At 33.7% G+C, this 27,160-nt stretch overlaps 3 protein-coding genes across 3 annotated transcripts; 1 reads left to right on the forward strand and 2 right to left on the reverse strand.

The window, feature by feature from the left end:
• Positions 1-5,655: 5,655 nt before the first annotated feature.
• LOC143589601 (uncharacterized) lies at positions 5,656-14,098 on the reverse strand. The gene is made up of 18 exons (XM_077070319.1): positions 13,939-14,098; positions 13,824-13,851; positions 13,144-13,244; positions 12,837-13,040; positions 12,092-12,335; positions 11,723-11,898; positions 11,555-11,637; positions 11,093-11,165; positions 10,215-10,280; positions 10,054-10,096; positions 9,815-9,954; positions 9,517-9,729; positions 9,338-9,422; positions 8,040-8,334; positions 6,939-7,209; positions 6,660-6,873; positions 5,943-6,157; positions 5,656-5,856 (listed from the first exon to the last, which is right to left on the reverse strand). The coding sequence occupies exons 1-18, from the start codon at positions 14,062-14,064 to the stop codon at positions 5,707-5,709; spliced, it is 2,727 nt and encodes a 908-aa protein (XP_076926434.1). The 5' UTR covers positions 14,065-14,098; the 3' UTR covers positions 5,656-5,706.
• Positions 14,099-15,445: 1,347 nt separating this feature from the next.
• Positions 15,446-19,037, reverse strand: LOC143589609 (porphobilinogen deaminase, chloroplastic-like). The gene is made up of 5 exons (XM_077070327.1): positions 18,844-19,037; positions 17,506-17,911; positions 16,450-16,656; positions 15,708-15,885; positions 15,446-15,617 (listed from the first exon to the last, which is right to left on the reverse strand). The coding sequence occupies exons 1-5, from the start codon at positions 19,035-19,037 to the stop codon at positions 15,505-15,507; spliced, it is 1,098 nt and encodes a 365-aa protein (XP_076926442.1). The 3' UTR covers positions 15,446-15,504.
• A 1,917-nt stretch (positions 19,038-20,954) lies between these two features.
• LOC143589605 (uncharacterized) lies at positions 20,955-25,067 on the forward strand. The gene is made up of 7 exons (XM_077070323.1): positions 20,955-21,009; positions 21,918-21,968; positions 22,338-22,780; positions 23,242-23,319; positions 23,754-23,853; positions 23,942-24,084; positions 24,837-25,067. The coding sequence occupies exons 1-7, from the start codon at positions 20,955-20,957 to the stop codon at positions 25,050-25,052; spliced, it is 1,086 nt and encodes a 361-aa protein (XP_076926438.1). The 3' UTR covers positions 25,053-25,067.
• Positions 25,068-27,160: the final 2,093 nt, after the last annotated feature.

Consider the following 27,160-nt stretch of genomic DNA (forward strand, 5'->3'; position numbering starts at 1 on the left):
TGTGCTTGACACCTAAGCTTTAACATTTTTTTTTATTAGTATTGTAAGATTTTTAATATTTATATATATATATATATATATATATTTATTTAGATTTTAATTTTATTTATTGTAAGAAAGTTAATAATTAATATACTTTAGGTTTGATAATAAAATGGTTTCACAAATAAATGATATGTTATAATCCGGTTTAAAAGCTATCTGGATTTGGTGATAGCCATTACCCGTTTATTTTCTTTATTATAAAATTGTTTCTTAATTACAAATAATATTTTTTTTAAATAAAATAGGATATATAAATTTTAGTATATCCCTATTTTATAGGATTTTCATATCAAATATTTTATGAGATTAATTTATAATATAATGAGATGTTATAACTCATTAAGAGCTATCTGGGTTTGGTGAGACCTTTACCCCTGAATTCGGGTCAAATGCGTGAGAAACCTTCATTTACAAATAAAACAATCTGATGGCTTGAGAGAATAGTCGTTTTACATTTTTCATTTTTCAATATTTATTTTTTGGATTTTAATTTTCATTATTGTAGGAAAGTTAATAATATACTTAGGGGTTGATGATGAAGGGGTTCATAAATAAATGATATTTTATAACCCGTTTAAAAGCTATCTGGATTTGGTGACCCATGACCCGCTTATGTTTTTTACTATAAAATTGTTTATTAATTATAAATAATATTTTTTCTTTTTAAATTGGATATTAAATTTTAGTATATCCCTATTTTATAGGATTTTCATATCAAATAATTGGTAAGATTAATTTTTAATTTAATGAGATGTTATAACCCGTTTAAGAGTTTAATCAATGAGAGGCCTCCATTGATTGGTAAGACCCATACTTATGAAGTTGGGTTAATCAATGAGAGGCATCCATTTAAAAATCAAGCAATCTGTGGCTTTCATAAAAGGGAGGAGCGACCACATCACAACACATAGGATTTTAGAGGTTTCGTTTATATAGATTATAGCTAGATAGATATAATATAATATTAAATTGCCTCCACAAGTTTCAACAACTTCCACAAAAAATACATTTTTTGTCGTGGTGCCAAAGTTCGTGTGTGACTTAGTTTTGTTAAACGTTCCCTTTCAATTTGAATTTTTTTATAAGATGTTGCATTAACAGCTATTGAAAGTGATTCGAACGTAAAATAGCCCGTGAATTTTATATAACAAATGTGTGTTTACTTATTTTGTATTTGATACTTTTGAGTTTCTTATGTTTGAATGTAGAGCTATTTTGTCGAGTTCAACGGGTTATGCATAATAATGTTATTACTCCGAATTCAAGGTCAACCCCTTAGTTTTAAACTGGTTTTATAAATTCGCGTGTGCGGAGGGGTCAAACCTTGAAAAAAATAACATTGAAACGTACTAGCAAACTCGCACGTAATAAAAATAGCTTTTAGAACCTCGTGTATTGTGGCGTGATCATTAAACCGAACAGCCTCACGTTCGTTACGGCACCAAAATCAAAACAAACTAAAAAGAAAAAATTAACTGTTGGTTGGCTGTTTTATATTTGTTACGTTACTAAAACTAAAAAAAAATTTAAAAAAAATGTCATGGACCAAAGTGTCCACCAAGTGACCTAATAATTAATAGCGTGACTTTGATTGAATTGTAAGTAATATTGATTACAGTGGACCATTCGATTGCTGTATGATAAGAAAGTTGTCATTAATGGACCAAAGTGCCCACCAAGTGACCTACCTCCATCTCAATTGGTCAGTATTTGTCAGTTTCTAAAAATTGCCACCAACACCTATTGAACTATTGATGTAATATAAATTATAAAACTATTTTGACTTACTTTAGTTTTTTAAGAATATTTTACATTTACAAAAACGTCATTTTATAAAACTGTATATATGTCTAGCTTAACTCGTCCTAAGTTGACTCAAGATATATGCTCACCAAGGCAAATCGTTGGTTGTATTAATAATAATACAGGACCACATGCACTTGTCAAGTGTCACTTTCAGACGGGCTAACGGTGCGAAGTTGTTTTTATATACATTTACCTAATGACTTTGGAAGGAAAGAATATTTCAAACATGATGAAAAATTACATACATTATATATGTGAAAATTGTTGATGTCATGTTGGAAAACTTATCACCTTCAGATGTATATATTTTTCCATTAAAAATATGTATTCTTATAGTTGTTTTATTTAAACTAATAAAAAAAATTGACGAAAGAATAGAATGAGTGGCTCAATGATGAAGAAAGATTGTGATCTTTGTGATCTCCAGTTCGATCTTGAGGGCGTCCGGATTTTACCACTAGTGGGCCTTCGGGCAGGTGGGTTTTCCCCGGAACTGGAAATAATTTGGAGATGCTTAAGGGCTCCGTACGGCTGGGTTGGGCCAGCTGACGGTGACATTTTGCCATTGGATCACCCCGTACGAAGTAGCTAGGCATTCTATGTCTGTTGGCCATTAAAAAAAATAATAATAGAAACATATAATTATGTGGAGTATATTGGTTAAATACTGTCTCCTATTCAATAACGAATGGGCTCTTGTATTATACTAAAATATATTTTAAACAACATAACAATAAATGTATAAACCGCCAATGGGAGCTGGACAAATACTTACATCAAGTCATGTCTTACAAATTTTTTTTTATTATTTTATTTTTTTAAACAGCTAAATATTTATAGAGATTGAACTACCTAATTCACATCTAAACCACCCCACCATAATCTCATGTCATATAAATAATGTAGGCAATATATAGTTATATAGTGTATATCAAAATATTGACAGAATATTCTATGAATAGTTTTTTATTTTATTTGTTCAGGTTTCTTAATCGTTGTCAATTTCATCCAAATCGATAACTCCGTCTATTTTCTATCTATGTACAGTATGAACATGACATGCTTTGATTTCTCTTTTGACAGTCTCTTCTCGTTGGTACGTTTGCTAATTTGTTGTTATATTATTCTGTTGTTAAATAGTTGATTAGTTTCTACAATTTTGACACGAGGTTTGAGGTGAAAACTATGTTAGATCAAAAATCAATATGTTGGAAAGCCGAGAAAGAAGCAAGAAGGTGAAAATGGTCTGGCTCGTGTAAACAGTCTAGGCAGTCGAACTCCGTGTCTCTGGCAAAGGTGTAGGTGGAGAGCGTGGACGTATGTAACAAGTGTGGTACAAATCACCAGGGTGATTGCAAGGTGGAGAGAATGCATGCTTCCAATTAGACGTGCACAAAAAAACCGGTTCCGGAACCTAACCGGTGGAACCGAACCGGAACCGGTTCCAGTTCCAACCCGGTTGGAACAATACCCGGTTTGGGTATTTTTGTACCCGAAAATCGGGACCGGTTCTACTATGTATATTTCAGTACCGGTTCCAACCCGGTTCCTACCCGGTTCTTATTTGGAACCGGTTCGGGTCGTACCCGGAAAAACCGGTTCCGACGGGTTTTTTTTCAAGGGTCAAACAAAAGTCAAACTAGCCGTTGGAACCGGTTCCAACGGTAATATAGCCCGTTGGGACGTTCCAACCCGTTGGAACTCAACTTGTCATATGTTAAAGTGTGCTTTTGCCCAACGCCAAACTTTACAAGCTTTTCATAACAATCTTGTTGAACAACGCGAGGCCGATATGTTTCCGGAAAGTGTTTGGGTCCAAGTCGGTTATATGTTGGAGTATCTTGACGTGTTCAAAAAGTCAACAACAAAATTATCGGGAGTCTATTACCCTACTAGTTGTTGGGTTTTGCAAGAATTGTACTATATGTCTTGTGTTTTTAAAAGCTTTGCGGAGAAGAACAAACATACGAATAGTATATCAATAGTGAGGTTATTTACAACTCTTGAACAATGGGATTAATAAATTATTAGTGCCTAATTACTTTTTGATTACTTATATAACTTTACACCAAATGCATAACTTATTTATATTGTCCATAATTTTTATTTTATTGTGATATTTCTATTTCACTAAAATTTCATATATAAAGTTTTATACTGTAATTGATAAAAGGAGAACTTTGAACAACTTTATTTGTTACTTTTAGTTCATGTTCTTCAATCGTTTCCATTTTATCTCTCTGAACTCGACCTAAGTATATAAGCCCGATTTTTTTAATTACGAATAAGAGATTATAAACAAAATGATTAACAATTCATCGGCTACAAAAAATCATTTTAGCTGGATAAAATGATTGTTTAAATGATTACTAAGTCACAAGACATTACTTATATTCGTAAATGAAAATTAAAAAGGGTTGATCCGCAACACAAAGGTTGCAAAAATTTAAGAGATAATCCATGTGACATGAATAAGCATACGAGTCGAGTTTGGGTTCTCATGTTTTTAACGTGTGAACCCTAAATTTTAACACATCAACCTAATATGAGTTATGTAAAATATGAAAAAAAAAGTAATAATAATAAACAATTGCTTAGATGCAAAAGTTTTTGTGGTGATATTGGGGCCACATTCATCCTGTGACCACCATTCCCAATTATATGTCATTTTCTGATTTTACTCTGGGCCAGAGTTGTGGCGATCACGAGTCTTTGCCGGAAAGATGGCATAACTTTGGATGCTCTACCAAGTACCCATATCTATGTCTTTTGGAAGTAATATATTTTTATAACATTTATGATGTTTACTTTTATTGTTATTTCTTTTTCAGAAAGGCTTTCTTTTATCCCAAATAATTTATATTTTTAAATTTGTCAATATACAATACCATTATTTATTAAAACACACTACAAACCACAATTAACCTTAAACCGACCACAAATGGCATCCAATGATGACGTTGTTATGTTTTTTTTATCTTCCAATCTTCTTTTCTCTCGACAATACTTATTCGTATGTTTTCGTAATGTCGAGTTGGACCCTGCTTTAAGAAACTTCGAGCAATATTTGCAACGTGCCAACTCATGTGAGTCGGTCATGAGACACAAATCGTAATGGACCCAAACATCGGGGCATCTTGTTGTTTCGATCACCATAACAACGTCATCATTGGATGCCATTTGTGGTCGGTTTAAGGTTAATTGTGGTTTGTAGTGTGTTTTATGGTTTTGGAATTGGAGTGTGTTTGATAGTTTTGAAACTTGCTATTCTTAGTAAGAAAATACCCTATTTATAGTTAAAAAACCGGTTCCAACGGTCAAAAACGGCTATATAGCCGTTGGAACCGGTTCCTAACGGCTCTAATTTTTAAATTTCAAAAAAAACCGGTGGAACCGGTTTTTACGTAAAAACCGGTTCCGGTTCATACCCTACCCGGTTCTTAAAAGTTCGCATATCTGGGCACCGGTTCGGGTCGGGAACCGAACCGGTTCCTGACTGGAACCGGTGTCATTCTCTACCCGGGTTGAAAAAAACCGGTTCCGAACCGGTTCGGGTTTTCAAGGTGTACCCGATTTGTGCAGCTCTACTTCCAATGTGGCAAGACGGGACATTTTCTCACGTCTGTCCTGCCGCGGATAATTGTTTTTTCGGTCTCCGTAGCGTATGGGTTTTCTTATGCCCGAGTTTGAACCACTAGTAACAACTCAGTTAAGGTGTTAAAAAATATAAGTGATTGCAATTTTGAGAGTAAATAATTTAAGAATCAAGAGTAATTTCTACATTATGTTCTTCAAACAGGATACAAAACTATCGTAAACGATATAGCTACCAAAAATCGATACATGTAAACAAGATCAAAACTGTGAGTTACTAAGAAATGTGACCATGCATCTGGTACTCTGAAACAATCCATCTAACCTTTGCCAAACACCAGATTGAGCTTCTAGAAGCTTCTTAGCCTTTGCTTGTAACTTTGATTGCCTTCTTATAGTTTCACCATGTATCTGCCACAATCATAAACACCAAATATATATAAACACAACAGAAACTGATTCAATGATATGTAAACGAGTCGAATAAAAGTTCATACCTTCAAGAACAACCGAATCAGAGCCTGTATAAACTCAAAGTTGTTTCGGTGCGAGATTTCATGTATGAAATAATCGAGCAAACGTTCAAGAATAATCAACTCAGGTCTCTTTTCAGGCTCTTGTTCATCTTCATCATCGATAATCAGAAGCATCCTTAGTTCCATATCCAATGTTGAAGAAGATAAACTTTTCAGATAATCTGTAAACGCCTCAACTGTACATTGACAAAAATCATAAAAATCTCATATTATAAAACAACCAAATGTTATCATCATTGTAAGTAGGCTCGCAGACCAACTGAACATTCAATCAACCGAACGAACACGAGCATTTTTTATCATTTAGTTAAACGAATGTACATGAAAGGTGTCTTATTCGTTTATTTATGTTAGTGAGCGTTCATATAGATATTCAGTCGTTTATGTTTTGTTAGTTTACATTTGAAATTTAGGTCCATTACAATTTAGTCTAGTTTTAATGTTTTATTAAATTTTTTAGTCTCAAGTCTCAAAGATTGATGTTCACGTTTATTTTTAATTAATGTTCGCTCATTAGCTCAATAGTTTCGGTTACATTCATGAACAGTTCGTTTATACTGTTAGCAAATGAACACGACCATGTTCATTTTTTTAACGAACGAACACAAACACGAACAACAAAACTTCATTCGTTAAATAGTTTGTGTTCCGCACTTTATTCACCCGTTCTTCACTTACAGTTTTTCATCTCCACAGATGACTGCAAAAACTGAACAAAAGGCGACGAGGGCAAATCCATAACTTTGCCAAATTTGTCATCTTGTATTGGTTTTTCTTCATCGGTTGGTTCACTCGCCTTGAATACTATCTCTCCAGAAAAAGATGGGATAGAAGGTAAAAAGAAAGGTGCTTTTTCAGGCTTTTTTGGCGGCTCAATGGGCTTGTTTCGTTCCTGAAATATACAAAACAATTATTATCACATGAAACAATATCTTAAACGCGTTAATGAAACAATACCTTTATGATATCCAGGTTTATCAAGCTTTGCCACTGGCTCTTAGGAAGCAATGAAAGTGTGACTAGATCCGGGATTTGTTTGTCCAGCAGTGTTATGGGCTGAGTCTGGGTTTGGGTCTTGGCCTGGGCTAAAACAGGCTTATCAGAATCAACATCATCTTTAGAAGCTTCTTTTCCAGAAGAGATTGAAGGCAACTTTACATTCACAACTTGATTTCCACTTCCATACGAATCAATACTTGTGGCTCCAGAAAACATTGCCTGATTTACCCTGATAAGATAAAGAATGAATTCAGACATTAACTTGCTTTACAAGCAGCACGGCAACAAAAGCGGGTTCACTAACGGATCAAAATTGTTTGGATGAAAACACCCGTTTTAGAAATGCTCAAGCAATTCCGGTCGGGATGGACCCGCTAACTTCTCAGTATTTTTATGTTTCATAATAGCCAAACACTAAATGCAATCACACACACACATACATAAGAAATTCAAGCACACCTAATAGCTTATCTATTTTATTTATCGATTTTATGAATTCAGTATTATTCGAGGGTAGTTTTGTCATTCAGTATACGCAATATTTTATTACATATATTGAATCACAAGTTTACACATGTAATAACCAAATTGCATGTGTAATCACCAAATTACATATATGTGTAATAACATACATATGTAATCATAAAATTACATGTAAAGAATGACAACCTCCAAAGAATATTGAATATATAGAACAAATGAACTAGCTATTTAGAGTTCTTGTATTTTTAGTAAGTTCGGAAATGATTCTATGTATCATAATATATTATATGGTTATTTTCATCATAATAATGTATAATAATTATTAATATGCAAAAATATGTTTAACACATCTAATATAAACTATACAAATAATGGGCTCGTTTAGGCTCAAAGGCCTTACTCGAGCGTAAAAAGTGAAGCTCAGGCTTGAGCTCGTTTAACAAACACTTTCTAGCTTGATCACGGGCTCCTTTAAGCTCTGTTCAGATTTTTAACAAGCCGATCTCAGTAGCTCACGAGTGGCTTGGCTCGTTCGCAACCCTAAAATGAACATGTAAAATAGAAGCAGGGGGCTACCATAAATAGATGCCGTTCTGATCAACATGAGTGGTTGCCAAAACATCCATGTCTGGTGACAAGGATAAGGCGGTTATAGATACGTCGACATGTATTGCATCAATCTGCCTTGCTAAAATAACATCCCATATTCTAAGAGTGCCATCCATGCTTGATGACATCAGCCATTTTCCGTCCTCGCTAAAACAAATGTCGGTGATTCTGTCAGTGTGACCTTCAAACTTCCTGACTAGTTTTAATGCAACAATGTCAAAGATACGGATAATTAGATCATCCGTTACAGTAGCCAAAAGACCTGAAACATTAAAACAGTGTCGCCATTAATTGTGGCAATTTTAGCAGATTTATAATAATGAGAGAAATTAGATTGTGCTCTTAATCTCCACGGGTCAAACTAGGCATGTACACGAACAAAACAAACAGCAAGGAGCATGTTCATGTTCGTTTGTATAACTTTAGCCAAGCAAACAATCGAACGGAGTTTCTTGTTCGTTTGTTTATGTTCATTCGTTTGTTAACAGTATAAGCAAACAGTTCGCGAATGTAAACTAACAAACATAACTGAACATTAAATGAGCAAACATAACGGAGCGACCACTAATTGAAGGTAAATATGAACATCAATACGTTGGACCAAAAAAATTAATACACCTAGACTAAATTGTATTTGGTGATATTTAATTTCATAAAACTAGACTAATTTGTAATGAGCTAAAAATTTGTTAATAAATATGTAATGGGCTAAAAAACTTGTTAAAAAATATATAACAAACAAACATGAACAAACGTAAATGAACATCCACAAACATAAACGAAGGAGACGCTTGTTCATGTTTGTTCGTTTAACTAACTAAAAAAAATTGTTCATGTTCATTTGCTATTTTGTTCATTAAATGAATGAACATAAACAAAATTTCAGCCAAACACTTCACTAAACGTCCAGTTCATTTACAAGCCTAGGTCAAACTAGTAAAAATATAAACTTGGCTAAAATGGCACAAATCAAAACTAAAACGTAAGAAAACCATAACTTCAAATACTTAATTGCTTAAAACATCAATTTTGTTCCAAGTAAAAGCTAGAATATTGTTTTAAAACTTTCGTATTCTTAATTCAATTAAAAATGGTAAAAGCATTTACAAGTCAAAACAAGACAAACCGCATGTGACAATCCGCACTAAAAACTTCCCAATTTCAACCCATTTCCTGACACAATTGCCAGATTCATTTTTTGCTTCTAATGTATGTGTACGATAAAAATAAAATTAAAAAAAAAACAGAAACAATAAAAAGCTTACCATTAGAATGATTGTAAATAATCTTGACCACACTGCAACCAACTTCCAACTTTGATCTCATCTCACGTCGTTTAAAACTCCAAATCTGTAACAGAACATATTGTCAAGTACCTTAATATATTGTCACAACAAAAAAAATAAATCATGAAATTCGAGAACATAAACCAATGTGTACATACTTTTATATCCCCATTATATCCAGCACTGATCATTAGCAAGTTTGTTGAATCGCACGCAACACCAACCACCTCACCATCATGAGCCAAGTTTCTTTTTTCTAAAACATCAACATATGACCCACGGCTCATGCCTGATTGAAGATTAAACTTTTCAATCCACCCAGCTGCTGTGCCAATTATAGCAAAACTGCCACATGTACTGATAGCACACGCCTGTCATCAAATAAAATATGTTTAACAAAACATGTTTCTTAAATATATTTGCTAAAAAACAAAATACTTGGGTCGAAATAATAACCTTTACAGGAGCTTGAATATCTGATGTAGGTGTCAATATATGCTCACCAAGAACAAAATTTTGTAGTCTCCAAACGTATGCATGTGGTGTATCCATATGACATGTGACTACATTGGACCAATCCCGCTCTCTAATTTCAGCTAAAAGATTAAACCAAAAATTAAATATAACATAAAAAAGCATACCAAGTTGTGATTAGAGAGAGAGAGAGAGAGAGAAATTTGGGCATATTATTATACCAACATCAAATGCAATCACGGGCTTTAATTTGATTTCTTCTTCCTGAAAAGTAAGAAAATGATGAGAATTTAAGAAGAAAGCATTGATATCATGCGAGACAACGTGTTAGTGTAACATACTACATAGTATGTTCAAAAGTACTAGCTCGTAATAATTATACCTTCAATTTGAGTTTCTTTGCTCTTTTTGTTACGTGACGTTGAGAAAGCTCTCTACTTTGTTGATCCTAATTTCAACAGAAGCAAACCATAAGATTCCAAAATATCAATTTATTAGAAAACTTACATGTGTGATATCAAATAGGTTGTTATATGTTTGTTATCTTTTTCTTTGTTTAATGGTCATATGACTAAAATAAACATTATACAATGTGCTTGCACATGATATATAACTAAACGTTTCTCAAAGTAGAAGTCTCGAATTAAAATAGTATGTACATGTGTATAAATACCATAACATGCTTGCACTTGATATATAACTAAACATTTCTCAAAGTAGAAGTCTCGAATTAAAATAGTATGTACATGTGTATAAATACCATAACATGCTTGCACATGATATATAACTAAACATTTCTCAAAGTAGAAGTCTCGAATTAAAATAGTATGTACATGTGTATAAATACCACGCATGCACTAACAGGACTGTAATACTTGAGTTTATGATTATTATGTCGAAGTATTTTCACATAATTGAGCACTTCAATCTATATTTATTTTAGATATGTCTAATACTTGAGTTTTAAGAATTTTAATATTTAATTTTAAAACAATACATGTTCATTTGTGTGTTCTTTGTTCGCTGCTTATGTTGGTTTATGAATTTAACAAACGAACAGATACAAAACCATATCCTTAATGAACTAACACAAACAAAATGTTCCACCCAGCTATATGTTCGTGAATCATCTGATAATTGCTTAACGAACGAACATGAATAAGGCGCCGTTCAGTTTGGTCCAGCACATTTTGTTTACAGCCCTATCAACTTATCAACATTATGCATACTATACGAAGTGTGTTAACAAAGATATTCAACCTGAATAACAGAAAAGAGGCGGAAAGCACGATCCTGACCAGCAGACAGAATGTGTCTCCCATTAGCATAGAATCTGCGAAGTCCCAAAAAAATCAGCATCCTCTTCACATTATAGATGTAAAAACACCCAAAAACAACAAGGTTGTAACAATTAATCCCAAATCGGTGCCTGGACGAAGAGATTTCCCCAAATCTCTCTAAATTTGCTCTAAATAATCAGGTAAATCGGTCAGAATAGATAAAAAAAATTGGTCAAATTTCGGTTAAAAATTTGGTCAAATTTGGGTCAAAATTGAAATATTATATATAAATTTTGTATGTATATTTAAAAAATTACATATAAAATTCCAGTCCCATTAATCTCTATTAATCCCGATTAATCCCTACCCGCTGCCCGACTAGTGCCTAGCGACTTCTACAACATTAAAAAAAATAAACAATTTTGCCATAGCATCATATTACTTTATACAAAGAGGAGGTGCACTATGCCCACTTCTAAACCTCAGCAAACGAGGGTCGCCATCAGTTGTATCAAAAATCCACATCTACAATAAAAGATAATATATTAATAAATTAATAAAAACACAGCATAACAGAAGACCATAGAGCATGTAGTGTTTCATGTTTAACCTTTATAGAGTTATCTGCAGATGTACTCATTAACACGGGTTCATTAGCAAAAAAATGCAACGAAATTACAGAGCTATCATGAGCATCTTTAATAACAGATTGGAGTCTTCTTTTTTCAAGATTCCATATACTTATAACACCAGATGAACTTCCAGATGCTAGAAGTGGTTGGCCATCTGAAAAATAAGGTGAAATTGTCACTTGACAAGAAGTTATAAAACTCTCAAACCGTCAAGCATACTAGATATTACAAAAATATAGGATGAAAAAAATCAAATAAGAGTTACTCCAAACAAACAATATGCTAGACTGCCATTTACTAGAAGAAATTGTAAAAAATCTCAAGTGCAGTGAAGCATGAGATCATACCCGTTCTAAACGATAAAGAAGTCACAGCACCTCGTGTAGATTGACTAAAACTAATTTTTTCTTCATCATACCGAATATCATGCACATGAATCTTTCCATCAGCACAACCAACAGCGATGACATCTAAAGCAGGAGAAGAAACACAACAATGTATAGATGATTTCCACCCTTTAAAATCATAAAGTTTTTTCTTTGTGCTAATATTCCAAAGTTGAAGTGAACCATCTTGACCTCCAAGAATCACCTGTTCACAGATGTTAAATAAGTAATAAATAAGATTAAAGGAAACAAATGTTCCTAAGACTGGTGTGAAGAAAATTTCATATATACCCCTACAAACTCGAAAAATATCATATCTGCCCTTACAAAGTTGTTAAAAATATCAAATATACCTAATTAATAAAAAACAATTTTAATAAATAATCACTTTACCCTTACTTCTCTAAAACTTAAAATTTTCATTAATATCCCATCTTTTACTTCAATTTTTTAGCTTAAATTGTTTTTTACCCATTTGATTGTTCGATTATCTGCCATCGAAAGAACAAAAGAACACGTCAACGGTTCAACTCACTCCCAAACCATTGATGTTGATCAAAATCCAGATAAATAATAGGGTTTAAACAAATGTAATGAAAAGTGTAGAACGGTCATTAAGTAAAAATTCATTAAAGTTGGTATATATGATACTTTTCAAGTTTGTAAGGATATATATAAAAAATAATCCTTGAAGTTAAACAGATACCTTGTTTAAGTAAGTATCTGGATGCATAATACAACTTGATTTGAATTCGCTATCAAGCATGATATGTCCAACTGGAGATAGATTTTCCTCAATTCCTTTAAAGGCCCAAATGAACATGTTTCCTTCAACATCAACACTAAGAATGTGTTCTCCAAATAGAAGCAATAAGTTAACCTTTGAATTATGTTTGCTCCATGTAGCCATCTGTTGTATGCACATTGCACAATAAAAAATTTGTGTGCATCTTTCAAACAAGTTGTTTAAAACAAGTGGAAACTGAACAAAATGAAAATTGTGATTAAAGAACCTGATGTGCACGCTTGAATACACCAATGTCATTGCCATACGCAGCAAATGTGTAGTCACGGTAAGATGCAAGAGCCCGAATCTTCTTTGAAAGTTGAGGACCTTTACAGAAGTCCAAATATTAGAAAAATAAAACAGTTACACTGAATGGTTTTTACTTTGTCTACCAGTATCTAACTCCAACCAAGATTTTGCGAAAGAAAATATTTTATGAGAAGACCAAAAGAATGACGGTTGCTATATCTATAATGCCCAAAATGTATAACCAAAATATGTATAATAACATTGTTACTATCATATGTAAGTTTATATTGCTTCAAAGATATATATGCCGAGCAAAAACCAGTGTTGCAAATATCATTATTAATCGGCGACTAATGAGTAGTCGGTCAACTTCGGTACTTTTTTACTTTTTTCTTTTTCATTCTTTGAAGGCCAATGAAACCCTGGTTTTGTCATTGATTTGTTTTGTTTATGTATTTACGTGTGCATAAGTGTGTTTATATGTAACTATTCAAAACTATATAAATGCAGGGTACGGATCCTAAGAGAACCTTATGAGAATTGAGAACTTTACTTTTGAGAGCCATTTTAAACCACTAATTTCCTTTCAACAAAAAAAAACCCTGACTAGTTAACAGCAGCTCAACATATAATTATTATTTTTATCATTTAACATACCTACGAGAACGAGATTGAGCTTCGCACACTGTCAAAACAGAAGTTAAAGCATGTCAGTGAAAATGAAGCAATAGAAGAAGATGAAATTAATAATAATAATAATAATAATAATTACGTTGTAAATCTGCCATGATTTGCCGACGCTGACGGTAACGAAGGTCTCGGTGCCCAATCGTTGAACGGAGAATGGGACGCTGCTGGTTATGTATCCGATTGCACGAAAAGCTTCGAATATCCCCATTCTTATTATTATTATTATTGTTCTGGAACAACACAATAGATGGGCGGAAGAAAGAAGAAGATTATTAGGGTTTTAGGTTTTGGGGTTTATTATTGGAGGCAAAGGATGGAAGACACGACATCGTTTTCGATTTTCTTCTCTTTATAAAACTCATTATTATTATTAAAATTGTTCACGTGGAGTTCGTAATTTTGAAATTTTCTTTCTTTTTCTTTTATTAAAGAGCCCAGTCGTCAAATAAAGCTTGTTTAGTTATCGAGTTCAAGCTTTGTATGGAAAGCTTGTTTAGGCTTGTCCAGCCTTACGTATTTTTAAGTTTTTCCTTTTTTCAAAAGTTTACACTATACAACCAAGCTTGTTAAAGATTTTTTATAAAGTATGTAAAATTAGTTAAAAACTTATACAAATTAATTGATATATAATAAACGGCCCAAAGCCAAGCTTAAAAACGACTATCGAGTCAAGCTCAAGCTTTATTGTGCTTATTATAGCGTCTCTGATTTAAGTTTTGTGCGATAAGCCAAAACTGATAACTTTTATAGCGTCTCTTATTTAAGTGAATTAACACCACTCACAAGTCACAACCATTGTTTGTCTCCACCGCCTTCCAGTTGTCGTCAACACCACAATTGTTGCAGCCGCCTACGGCACTTCACCCATTGCCTCCCAAAGAAATGTCGATTGAACCTAACGACTCATTTCAACCTGAGTCCATTTTAAAAACATCCGTTTTGACCCAAATAAATCTAGCCATTTTCTAAACCGGCTTGTTTTAAGCCCGACTCATTTAGCTCAAAACATGTTTTGAGCTATCACCTAACCCACGCGCTTTTGCCAAGCTTACAAGTTACAACATATCCGGTCTTATCGTCTCTGCCATAAGATAAAGAATTACATAATTAAATGCATTAACGAACACAATCAAATGAGTGGTTCGAGATTAGGCTATCCCGTAGAAACTTTTTTGTCTTTTATTTAACAGAATCTAAACAAAATTTATATGGCAATGAAAACTATATTCTCAATACTTCATTATCTTCACTACATAAATTTAATAGACGTTTTACACATTCTAAATATCTTTTGGCTGCCTTTCACATGTTTGATCAACACAACACGTTCTACATATTTTCATTTTAGCTAAATGTTTCAATTTACCCAATTGACCCGTCATGTTATTTTGTCTCGTTGACAGTTGACCCTTTTCAACTTTAGCCCGTTAAAGATAATATAAACACCAACTTAAAAAATTACAATCCAAACTATCTTATTATCTAATCAAGAAATCTATCATACAGAAATTAAGCACTCTGCTATTTGTCTTAATCAATCGACCGATACAACAAATCAAATCCTATTCTTAAATTACACAAACAATGTAAAACATCGAAACAACTCACCATAAGCTAGCCGAAAGAAACCCGCATTTTTGAAGACCTCTCAACTATCAAAAAAACCGGGACCTGCACGCGAGAGCAATTCCTCACCAGCATCCTTCCCCATCAGAATCATATCTTCATATGTATACAATCCTTTTCTTGAAGTTTCTAGCACTGAAACCAATATAAAAACATAAGTAATCAAGTATTGTGCAAACATATACTACGCATTTTATTTATTTATTTATTTAATATTTTTATTACCTTTGGTTCCATCAGGGGAGGCTACCAAGCCTCTAAAGAGGCAATTGCCATCTTCATCTTTACAAGCATATCCAGCTATTGGTGTTCTGCAAGATCCATCAAGTGTTAATAGAAAAGCCCGTTCACACGCAACCGCTAATCTTGTTTCTTCATGGTTCAGCTTTGCTATGTAATTAGCCTGCAAAGTAATAGAACAATTTGGCAAAGGTGACCGTTTTGACATGCTTACTTATAAGTTATAAATGAGTCAATTTGATCTCATAACTATCAAAGATGTTAAAAGCAAGGTCTATCTTTAGGCAAATTGGATTTTAATAATTTATATTATGACTCACTGACCAATAAAAACCCATATGGCAAGTTTGGTTCTTAAGTCTAAGAAATTACATGTGTGCTCCCCAATATTTATAAAGCGTACACACAGATGGTCCTTGGAAAGGATGACATTAATTTTTCCACTTAAGCGTGAGTGAAATGACTAAAATACCCTTACAATTAAAAAATAATAGTAAGTAAAATGATAAAGATTTGGATTATTAATTCATTTTGCCTTTTTTCGTAAATATAACCTCTAAAATTGGTTTTTATCCAATATGCCAATATGGATTATTATCGGCCATTGAGTCATAATTTGGATTATTAAAATCCAGTACGCCTTTTAAATCAATTTTATGTGAAATACTATAGTAATTGCATTTGTTACAAACTAAAAAAGAGAGCAGAAAAGAACAAAGCAGCATACCATTGTGTCATCATCACTTCGACACGCAATTCCAATTGCACCTTGTGCAACAGCCGGGAGCATGTCATCGATAGGAAGAACAGAAGAAACGTGTTCAGTCATATTTAATCGTTTCAGTCCCGCTAATGCTAATAATGTTGCATTAACAACACCATCATTTAGTTTCTTTAATCTAGTTTGCACATTGCCTCGAAAATTTTCGAGCACCTACAAGTGATTCAATCAGAATAATCTAATTATTTCATTATTTGAGAAATTATAGATAAAATGATCAAAATGACATTTTTGTTATACAAACGATATCAAGATAATTCCATGCCCTGTAAGTGATAGGTGCATGCATGAAACCAAAATAACTGAACCCAAACAAAAACAGACAGTTTGGTTTTAGGTTTTCGACTTTTCCTAAAAAACGAAATTTCAGTTCGATTTCAGTTTTGCATGTATCTAAACCGAAAACCAAACCGAGCCATATTTATGGATTTTCGTTTTCAATTTTGAATGTTAAGTAACTTATAAGAATATAATAGATAGTGTAACCCGATTATTTTAGCCCAAATGTACAATAATCAATTCAACATGATTTAACGAAGATTTAAGCCCAAAATTGAAGACTATATTCTTTTTCTGGCCCAAAACTTTCAAGCCCAAATGTAATCTGAACAGAAACAAATTTATGGATTTTCATATTTTATCTTATGTTAAGCAATTTATAAGAATTTAATAAAGAGTAACCCAGTAATTTTAGCCAAAATGTATAATAATAAATTGATTATTAACTAACAAAAAGATTTAGACCCAAACTCATTGTTTGGGGCCAAAAATTTTATCGTCCCAGAAAATTCTAGCCCAGATGATAAAACCGAAACAGAACCAATATAACCGAAACGAAACGGTTTCCAAAATCTCAAATTCTGTGCGGTTATCCCATGTTAGTAAATGATCAGTTTAGTATTGTTGCAACTGATATGAAACTGATTATCCAAAAAAGATTATCTGACTTGAAAATTATCAAAATGATTACAAGAAAAACTTTGTTTACACAGGAGCACTTACAGATAGTGATGGATATCTATGAAGCAATTGAGACTTTCTTCTGAGTGATGCAGTACCAACAACACTACCAGCTGGAAGATCGGCTAATGAAGTTGCATTCAATGAAAGAAACGCGTCACGAACATCTTCGCGTGGAAGATTGCAAGGCAAAATGGTCTTTTCAGGGAGATAAGTAGGAACATCTTTCATTGAATGAACAGCAATGTCGATTTCACTGTTTAAAAGAGCCTCATCTATTTCTTTAGTGAACAAACCCTTGCCACCAATATCTGCAAGTGGCTGACTCAATATTTTATCGCCCGTTGTTTTAATTATCACGATTTCAATCGCGCCTTCTTCTGCTAACTCGCTACTTGAGGCCATGAGTTTATCGCGTGTCTCATAAGCTTGCGCGAGAGCTAATGGACTGTTGTACACAGGAAACGGACACTGATTATAATGAGAGATCGTAAATGAGCGTTCGTGTTCATTCATTTAACTTTAGCCAAACAAAGGAACAGACACGTGCACTTGAACAAACGAATTTTTATAGTTTATGTTTGCTTGTTAAGAAAATGAGCGCGTTCGTGTTTGTTTATGTTCTCGTTTGTTAACGTCCTAAAAGAATGGTTCATGCACATTCACATATACAAATGTACATAAATGAACATAAACCAACACAAGTTAAAGAGTAACCGTAGGTATCAAACTTAGAATCTAAAATACCATCATTATAACATTAAACATGTCAAATTTAAACAAATTTCAAATTGATAATGATAATCAGGTAATTTTGAACGAAAAACAACAAACATAAATGAGAGTAAATGAACGAACATAAACAAAGGTTCACGAACTCGTTTATTAAATGAGCGAGCATAAACAAACCGGTCATCGAACTGTTCACGGATGCATATAACAGCAACAACAAGCAATTCATCAATGTACAATCACTAACATTCTAATTAGCCCTGATTATAAATCAAAACAGAAAAACCTACAGGTAACTCATCACATCATTCATCAACAATTACTCAATCAAAACCTAAAAACCTTATGCGGTCAATATCGGTGCTATAGCAGTTATCGGACCTATAGATATCAGTTTTTTAAGTCTTAATTGTCAATTCTAGTGTTTAATATTACTATTTTAATTTTAAGTCTTAATCAATTCCTACTTGCTACAATTGTGTTAGTGTTTTGTAAGTTGCAAAAGGTTACTGAAATATTAGTGTTAAATTGCTATATATATAATTCTGCATGATATTAAAATGACCGAGTCCAGTTATTTTCCGCATTAACTGCATAGCTAAAAATTAAAAACAAATAACATAAAACAACAATTATCAGTAACACTACCTCCCTCGGGTGCCAATTCTAACGAGAGCGACTTTTTTCTCAACGGCGGCGACGGAGGCTTTGACGACGGCGAGTTTACGGCGGCGTTGGCAGAGCACCGGCGGAGAGTTGAGGTTGAATGCATAGTTTGTGGAAACGAGAGATCTGGAGGTGAAATTGGAATAAATTAGGGTTTGATTTGATGATATCTCCATGTTAGTTATTAGGGAGAATGAGATGGTGAAGGAGGAGGAGATAATAATAATATTATTATTGGGGGTGATCGGGTTATCTGCCACGTCAGCAGGTTCCCATTCGTAGAGGATGACATTATTTTGTGAAAGTTGACACCTCTGCAGTTGGATTGGTTGAAGTTGGTTTTTATTGAAGTTGTAGATTTGGGTTTTTTTAGAGTAATTGGAAAGTAATAAATTTTGGAAAATATATTACGGGATTTTGTTCAAGTTTAATACAGCACATTTTAGGTTTGGTAGTTGAAGGGAAAATGCAAAATAGGGAAACATACCCACATAGATGTAGGTACACTCGTCAGTGTCAGAGTTGTATATGAATAAACATCATTGTGGTCGTGCGACCTGCAAGCATGCAAACGTGGAATTGCTGCGACTGCCGCACAAAGGAGACAATTGTACTGAATAGCGGGTCTCGTGCGAAACGGTATCCAAGATCTCCACTATAATGGCTGCAGAAGAGACAAAATGGATATTCTCATAACACATGGCCCAAAAACCATTCCATACATCCGGCTGATTTTTTTTTATTTTAAGAACGAGGAAGACGGTGGAAACATTTTTGCGTTTTTACTTTTTTTTTGTTTTTTTTATTAAATTTTGAGTTATGATTTTTTATTTATTTATTTTTAATTTTTTTAATGGTTTTTTTTTGTGTGACTATAAATCTTTCTCATCCTTCTCATTTTTATCTCACTTTGTAGAATAACATAGCCCTTTAAAAGTTAGTGTTATCATTCATCTAATTATTCATGAATTTGTCTCCTGGAATCACACCTCCCGTATCAACTAATCCAGTAACTCATCATGGCTTTGTTTTCGCTTGACGGGGATTACTCACCCAAACAAAACACATATAGGTTAAAAAAAATAGTTTTCACCACCTTATAAGGAATGCGTTGTTATGCCCCTAAAACAATGTGACTAAGACTTACAACTAGCGAGCTAGTGCTTACAATTTCATAGAGCTCGTATCGTGCTTCTTGTTGGAGTATCTCCTTCAACTGTATGAGCATCTTGTATTGTGCTTATTGTGGGACTTACAACTGTCTTGTGTGTTCGAATTATTCAAAGACTATTATGTTGGGGTTTTTAACATGTCTTAAATAAAATCATTTGTAATGGAAGCTAGTTTTGACATGCTATTTTAAAACTTTCAAACAACCCAACCAAGGATCCAAATGCGAGTTACTTGAAACTTAGTTAAAAACACACATAGGGTATTTAGCTTTAACAACCTTTGTAGGGAAGTGGTACACTAGTAGGTTGTTGGTGAAAATGGATGAACAAAGACCTAAATATTTATTCTCTAAAATGTATCCTCACCAAGCAAGAAATCTTCAAGAGACGTTAGCCTCTACAACCTATGAAATGTCAAAGGATAACAAGAAGAAACTTTCTTTTTGTTGTTAGATATAAGCAAGTAAATAAACACACATAAATCAAAAAGCAAACCGCCTCATTAACTAAGATGTTTGTCTATGTTCTCTATGTTTAAATCTTATAACTGAATAAACACTAAGTTAACCCTGTGCAGGCTTAACCTGACGTCTTGACTAGGATTGGATAAACACTAACCTAACCCATGGTGGGCTTAGCTTAATGGTCCGGCTGAGTGAGAGTGAGGAGTCGTTGTTATGAGGCCCGGTAACCATCACCTGCAAAACCGAACATCGTGAGCTCGTTACGAGAAGGGGAATAGGGGGTGTCTTCTCGTAACCACCCTCCGACATGAGAATCAGTATGGTAAGTGATGAGTAAATTCTTAGAGAGAATAAGATTGTGGATCCCTTTATCGTTAGTTCTCTTCTAGTATTTATAGCCGAAGGGAAGGAGAAGGATTGTCCCACTCAATAGAACCTTCTATTCTTATGGATGAGCATGATAATAATCCCTGATTGGTTGGACAACTGGCGTACGGAGATCATTGTTGCAGGCATGTACAACGTTGGCCTTTCCTGATTGGTCCATCGTGCAGTCGCCTAGGGATCCTGACCTGTATTGGTCTTTCCCTTCCCTGTCATGCGTGTCCTGCACTCCTGCCTTTTAGCACAACGTATCTTCCGCTGACCTCCTTGGGTTGCTAAGGGTTAAGTATTTCTTCTGCAGGGGACATGTCTTTCTATGCGGAAGATATTCCGTATATGCGGATGGCTATCTCTGCCTTGATGGCATCTCTTCCATGGGAAACATATCTTCTCCGTAGGGAATCTTCCATGTGTGCAGACGGCTTGTGTTATCATGTGGGTTCTTTGTTACCTTACCTCCACAAGAACAAATCTCTAACATCATCTTGAGAGTTCACAATCGAAGGTTTCTTCATATGTTTTATAAAACTCATTCGGTTGGTGGATCAATTTTTAATTAGACTACCCATCAATTTTAAAAATCCTTTCAAAACATATGTGAACCTTACTAATGACGAGTCTCCTCGTCCCAATATCTTATGTCTCTAGTGAGAGTTTCTAAGCAACGACACCTAAACGGCTAAACTGTCACATAAATATCAGTTATCTATGTGTTTGTATTGATCTTAGCATATATAAATTAACACCCCCTTAATTGCAGCAGTATATTCATTCTTAAATTGGTTTAAATTTGATTTTGTGTATTAGAGCGTGAGGCTAGAGATAGTAATTGATAGACTTGTTGATATAATAGCTGGTTAAATTAGCTTACATTCATTCATCATAGTTTGAGAAGATTAATTTGTGGGTTAGAATCATTCTAACCATTGTTTGATAGTTTGTATTCTTGTGTAACACAAGGGTTCCAAAACCATTTGTTTTTCATTTCATGGTTAGCTACATAGCTAAAAGCTGTAAAAATTGTTTACATTATCAGTGCCGACGATACCAACCGAATTTGAATTGGTTCGCCAGTGCAACGTGCAAGGTTTGTTGTTTTCTTTATTCGCCACGAGCTTTATTTCGTTTGAAATATGTTAGTATTTCTAACGGTGTATTTGTGCGTTGACAAATTTATTTTTTAGTTTAGTTCTGGCGCCGTAACCTAATGCCAATCAAATTCGCGTAGAGCTGCAGCCGTACCGTAGGAGTTTTACCGACCGACCACACGCCACTTTAATTATATATAATTTTTTTATCATAAGTTATACGAGTGCTAATATTATTTGATATGTTTACCCATTTGTGTTTATTGCTATTATTAATGCTACGAACCTAACCGATATTGACCAAATTCGTGTCTCGAGAATAATATGTATACTCAAAATATCATAACCCACAAAACAAATATCTGTAGTCGGAAGAGAACAAGAGTATAAGGCCGTTGCTTTCGAAACATTAACCGCCACAAAAACACTGACCCCACAAACCATACCCTCATACACAATAACCAACCACTCATCAATCACCAGTCAAACACACACACACACACACACACACACACACACACACTTGTTCTTGTTATTGTTCTTCTTCTCTGAATATGTTGCCGTCGGTATCCACCTTCGTCGGCCGGCCGCTTCCGATCATACTCGCGCCAACCGCCTCCCGTCCCCGACGCTTTTCCGTACCAATCCTTCCCTCGCCTCTCCGTCACCGCCGCCTCCTCAACCAAAGTCAAAGCCAAATCCACCTTCCTCAACAACACCTGATACCGCCTTCAATTACACGCTCGCAAGCCCAAACGGAACCAATCCGGCTTTGCAGATTGTCAAATCCACCGAATTGGAAATTGAAAAGGTTTGTTTGTTTGTTCTTCAGTTTGTTGCAAACCCGGGTATCTATTGAGTTGCGGTATGTTATATACAGCATATACTTATTAAACTATATTAAAAATAAATTGGGTTTGTAGAACTAGAAATATAATCGGGTATATTATACACCGAATATAAATAAAAAAGAAAATAAAGTCATGTTGGGTATATAATCGGATAAACCAGTATATGTTATCGTGTCGGGTAAACGGGTATATCGTTAAATACCTTGCCCATTTCATGCACGTGGATAAATTCAAAAGTAATCTCATACCCAGTTCTATACCCGATTACCTGACCCCAAACCCGTCCCAAAATTTTTAGGTTTGGGCTTCATTGCAATCTATTAATGGTGTTTTATTTTGGTACTACTAGCTTATTTTTATGAAATTTTATCATAATTTGTTCTAATCATGTTTTTTTGTTTCTTGTTATGCTACTGACCAGGTGATCTTTGATTTTCGGTTTTTGGCACTTCTGGCTGTTGGAGGTTCATTAGCAGGCTCTTTATTATGCTTCCTAAATGTAACACTACTTAATCTCATTTGTATGATTAGGAATGCGCATGAAACCGAACAAACTGAACCAAAACAAAACAAAACCAATTGTTTGGTTTTATGTTTTCGTAAAAACCAAACTTACAGTTCGGTTTTGGTTTTACATGTAAATATGTAATAAAAACCGAAACCAAACAGTTTTTGAAAACTCAAAAACCGAAGTTTTAGGTTTTAGCTCCAAACCGAACCATGCATACCACTAAATTTTGATATTTGCATCAAACCAAAAAAACCAAAACCTAACGGTTTTTAAAAATTTTAAAAACCAAAGTTTCAGTTTTTGGTTTGGTTTTACCCAAACTGAAATGTGCACACCCTTATTTTGCATCAAGATTCATGGGCAAAGCTGCAATTTAGGTTTATGATTACATGATATTAATGCTGCTGTAGATTTAATTACAGGGCTGTGTTTATATTGTTGATGCATATAAAGTCTACTGGACTAATTGTTCAAAAGGTGTTCATACAGGAAAGATGGTACTTAGATTAGTTGAAGCCATTGGTAAGTTTTTTCAAAACTTTAGCTTGTTATATCTTTTGCTTCATTCAAACTATGAACCCTTAAATTTTCAGAAACTCGAGTGATGCAGATGTTTATCTTGCTGGGACCGTGATGCTGATATTTGCAATGGGGTTGTACGGATTATTCATCAGTAATTCAACTTCTGATGTAGCGCCATCGGATGATTGCGCCCTTAAGAACTCTACTTTTTTTGGGATGTTTGCTATGAGAGTAAGTTTCTATATTGCGCACAAACACACACTTACTATAAATAGCGTCAGCGGTTTATAATTATGACACGACGTGTTAAAATGACATGACTGGTAGATAAATGTACACATACTGGTAGGGTTGTCCAAATAACTCAGGAAATGCTCGTTTGATTTCTGCTCAGTTGTAAACGAGCTAGCAGCTTTGGTTCGGTTTGTATATGAGCTGAGCACGAGCAATGGAAAGCTTGCTCGAATTTTTTTAATGGTTAGGTACTTAGGTTATATGTGTATAATTAAAGTTATATTTATATATTATTATTGATTGTATTAATAATAATATAATAATACTCTAAACAAAAAAAAAATAGTTACTTACAACAACAACAACAACAACTGCAATAATAAAATATGCAACTTTTAAACTTTAGGGATGAAATCCAAAATTTGGACCAAACCACATGGGCTTGAACTCTTTGTGATATATACTATATCATCCATCAATTGTGACAAGTGTGTCATGTCAGTAATGGCGTTAGGTATCATATCATTTGCACTATTGAACTGCATATATAATCGTGCTCAACGTGTTAAGTTGTGTCATTGAACTAGCTCTATAATATATTTGACCGTGTCAAACATGTCATGTACCCGACTTATAAAACATGTCTATGTTAGTGGTTAAGTGAATGACATTTTTAGTTAATTAAACGTCACATAACACGTTTTGACCGCTTTGTCAGCTCTAAATAACATATTATATATGATCTGTAGGAGAGACCTAAATGGATGAAGATCAGCTCACTTGATGAACTGAAGACAAAAGTTGGACATGTAATTGTGATGATTCTTTTGGTAAAGATGTTTGAGAGGAGCAAAATGGTGACCATAGCAACTGGTTTGGATCTGTTAAGTTATTCTGTATGTATATTTTTGTCCTCTGCCTCATTGTACATTCTTCATAATCTTCATAAAGATGATCATAAATAACTAACTTTGAATAAATGTATTAGGAAGAAGATATGCATATACAACGATACGATAACTGTTGTTCAAGGTGTTGTTTTGGTATTTTTCTTTTTAAGTTTGGGACGATATGTTTTAACCAGAGCACGATCCGGTTTTGACCCAAATCAAATTGATGTATAATTTTTTTATAACTTGATCCAGCCCACAACCAAGGGGTTGGAAGATAACATAACTTATTACTTTAAACTATGATTACTAGATAAACACGTTTTTATCATTAATTGGAATAACAATTTAGCGGTGTTTCTATGTGAATATGGGTTGGTATTAGAAAAGTGTAAGATTGTAATATAAATAATTCCAGGCACTTTTTTTTATCTTGATAACCTAAACTCAAGGACGTGTCAGTGCTATGCTATCCGACGAAATAGACTAAATCGTTACATCACTTACATGCAGCCAAAATGGAAATAAAAAACTTAAACACGTAACAAATACGAAGCATGAAACATACTTTAGTATGTAGTGTTGTTTAGATTTTGTTCTTTAATAATGACAGTGTCTTAGTAAGTGTTGGTGTATTACCATCTTTACGGGTGGCATCCCTGTCTATACACTGATATCAAAGTTACTTTATGGTCTATGTTTATTGCACGACCACCTCAAATCAGTAAAGACAAACAAAAGGAGAATAAAAAGATGATGCTTAACCCCTTGGGTTTTTGGTGCATCATTAACAATTTCTATTGTTGGATGTTAATTTTCTTTAGTTTCGGTCTGGGTCAAGTCACGTAATAAATTATAAACCAAATTATATTTATCAAGCACGTTACAAAAATGTGGTGTTTTTATTGGTATCCGCATGTTTTATTTCATGATCATAATATACTCTTCTAGATTTCTTAGTTTATATCAATTATTCACGAAGTTTTACTTGCATTTTCCGTACTTTATAAAGCTATTTCTCGGTTGATCATTGATAGAGTCAAGTGTTATTTTAGTACCTGTGGTTTATCCAATTACGCAACTTTAGTACTGGTTTTGAATTTATTGCAAATGGCTACCTCACTTTTATAAAATTTGCAATTTTAGTACTTTTTTCTAACCATGTTTATTTTTTCCGTTAAGTCAGGGGTAAATTAGTAATTTTGATTATTTTATTTATTTTCTCTTTTGAGCTAAGTGCCATTTTCATACATATGGTTTGTTCAATTATGCAACTTTAGTACATTTTTTTGAATTTATTGCAACTCGATATTTTGATTAGTTTTTGATGGATAGACAAACCAAAAGAGACGTTACATATTACAATTAAAAGATAACTAAATACATGATAGAAGATGAAAAATAACCATGAAATGTATAACAAATTTTTTATCCTTTGGTTCTTGATTGTCAATTTACTTCTAGTAGCTTATGGTTCGAGTTCATCTTAGCCATTTTTATTGCATTTTCTTTATTTGCATTGATTTTTTTTTTCTTCAAAAATTCGGGTATGATAAAAATATATCTTTAACACATCAGAGGATCAAGCCAAATAACAATCACACAACTTCGCACCTCTTAATATTACATCAAGTGAACTTGTAGATGAATGACGGCTGACGAATCACATGGACAAAACAATATATTGTAATTCATTGAACTTGAAGATAAACAATGGTTAGGGTTTGAAGGATCAATGAGCATGGGAAGGGGGTTGATCTGTTCATTTAGAGTTAGAGGTGATCTTTTAATTGTAATATTTAATGCCTCTCTTGTTTTGCTATCTATCCAAAACTAATCAAAGTATCCAGATACAATAAATTCAAAAAAAGGTACTAAAGTTGTGTAACTGAATAAACCACATGTATGAAAATGACACTTAGCTGAAAGAGAAAATAATTAAAATAATCGAATTACTAATTTGCCCATGACTTAACGGACAAAATATACGGGGTTAAAAAAAAGTACTAAAATTGCAAGTTTTAGAAAAATGAGGTAGCCATCTGCAATAAATTCAAAACCGGTACTAAAGTTGCGGATTAGACAAACCACAGGTACTAAAATGACACTTAGCTCGTAATTGATAATAACAAGTAATAATTTTTGTTGTATTAATAACATATAAAGAACTAACCTACACTACT

The sequence above is a fragment of the Bidens hawaiensis genome, unplaced genomic scaffold, assembly GCF_021521415.1.
Source record: "Bidens hawaiensis isolate Kalapana, Puna unplaced genomic scaffold, B.hawaiensis_p1.1 tig00037649_1, whole genome shotgun sequence".
In the NCBI taxonomy this organism is placed as follows: Eukaryota; Viridiplantae; Streptophyta; class Magnoliopsida; order Asterales; family Asteraceae; genus Bidens; species Bidens hawaiensis.

Bases quoted from the DNA above. Each gene is read 5' to 3' on its own strand.
- LOC143589605 (XM_077070323.1), top strand. From the start codon at position 20,955: ATGATAATAATCCCTGATTGGTTGGACAACTGGCGTACGGAGATCATT. The intron at 23,854-23,941 runs GTAAGTTTTTTC...CGAGTGATGCAG, and splicing joins TAGATTAGTTGAAGCCATTG to ATGTTTATCTTGCTGGGACC. The intron at 24,085-24,836 runs GTAAGTTTCTAT...TATGATCTGTAG, and splicing joins TTGGGATGTTTGCTATGAGA to GAGAGACCTAAATGGATGAA.
- LOC143589601 (XM_077070319.1), bottom strand. From the start codon at position 14,064: ATGGGGATATTCGAAGCTTTTCGTGCAATCGGATACATAACCAGCAGC. The intron at 10,097-10,214 runs GTATAATTATTA...CTTACTTTTCAG, and splicing joins CAAAGAAACTCAAATTGAAG to GAAGAAGAAATCAAATTAAA. The intron at 7,210-8,039 runs GTAGCCCCCTGC...TTATCTTATCAG, and splicing joins CAGAACGGCATCTATTTATG to GGTAAATCAGGCAATGTTTT.
- LOC143589609 (XM_077070327.1), bottom strand. From the start codon at position 19,037: ATGGAGATATCATCAAATCAAACCCTAATTTATTCCAATTTCACCTCC. The intron at 17,912-18,843 runs GTAGTGTTACTG...TGTGTACAACAG, and splicing joins AGAATTGGCACCCGAGGGAG to TCCATTAGCTCTCGCGCAAG. The intron at 16,657-17,505 runs GTAAGTGCTCCT...AATCACTTGTAG, and splicing joins ATAGATATCCATCACTATCT to GTGCTCGAAAATTTTCGAGG.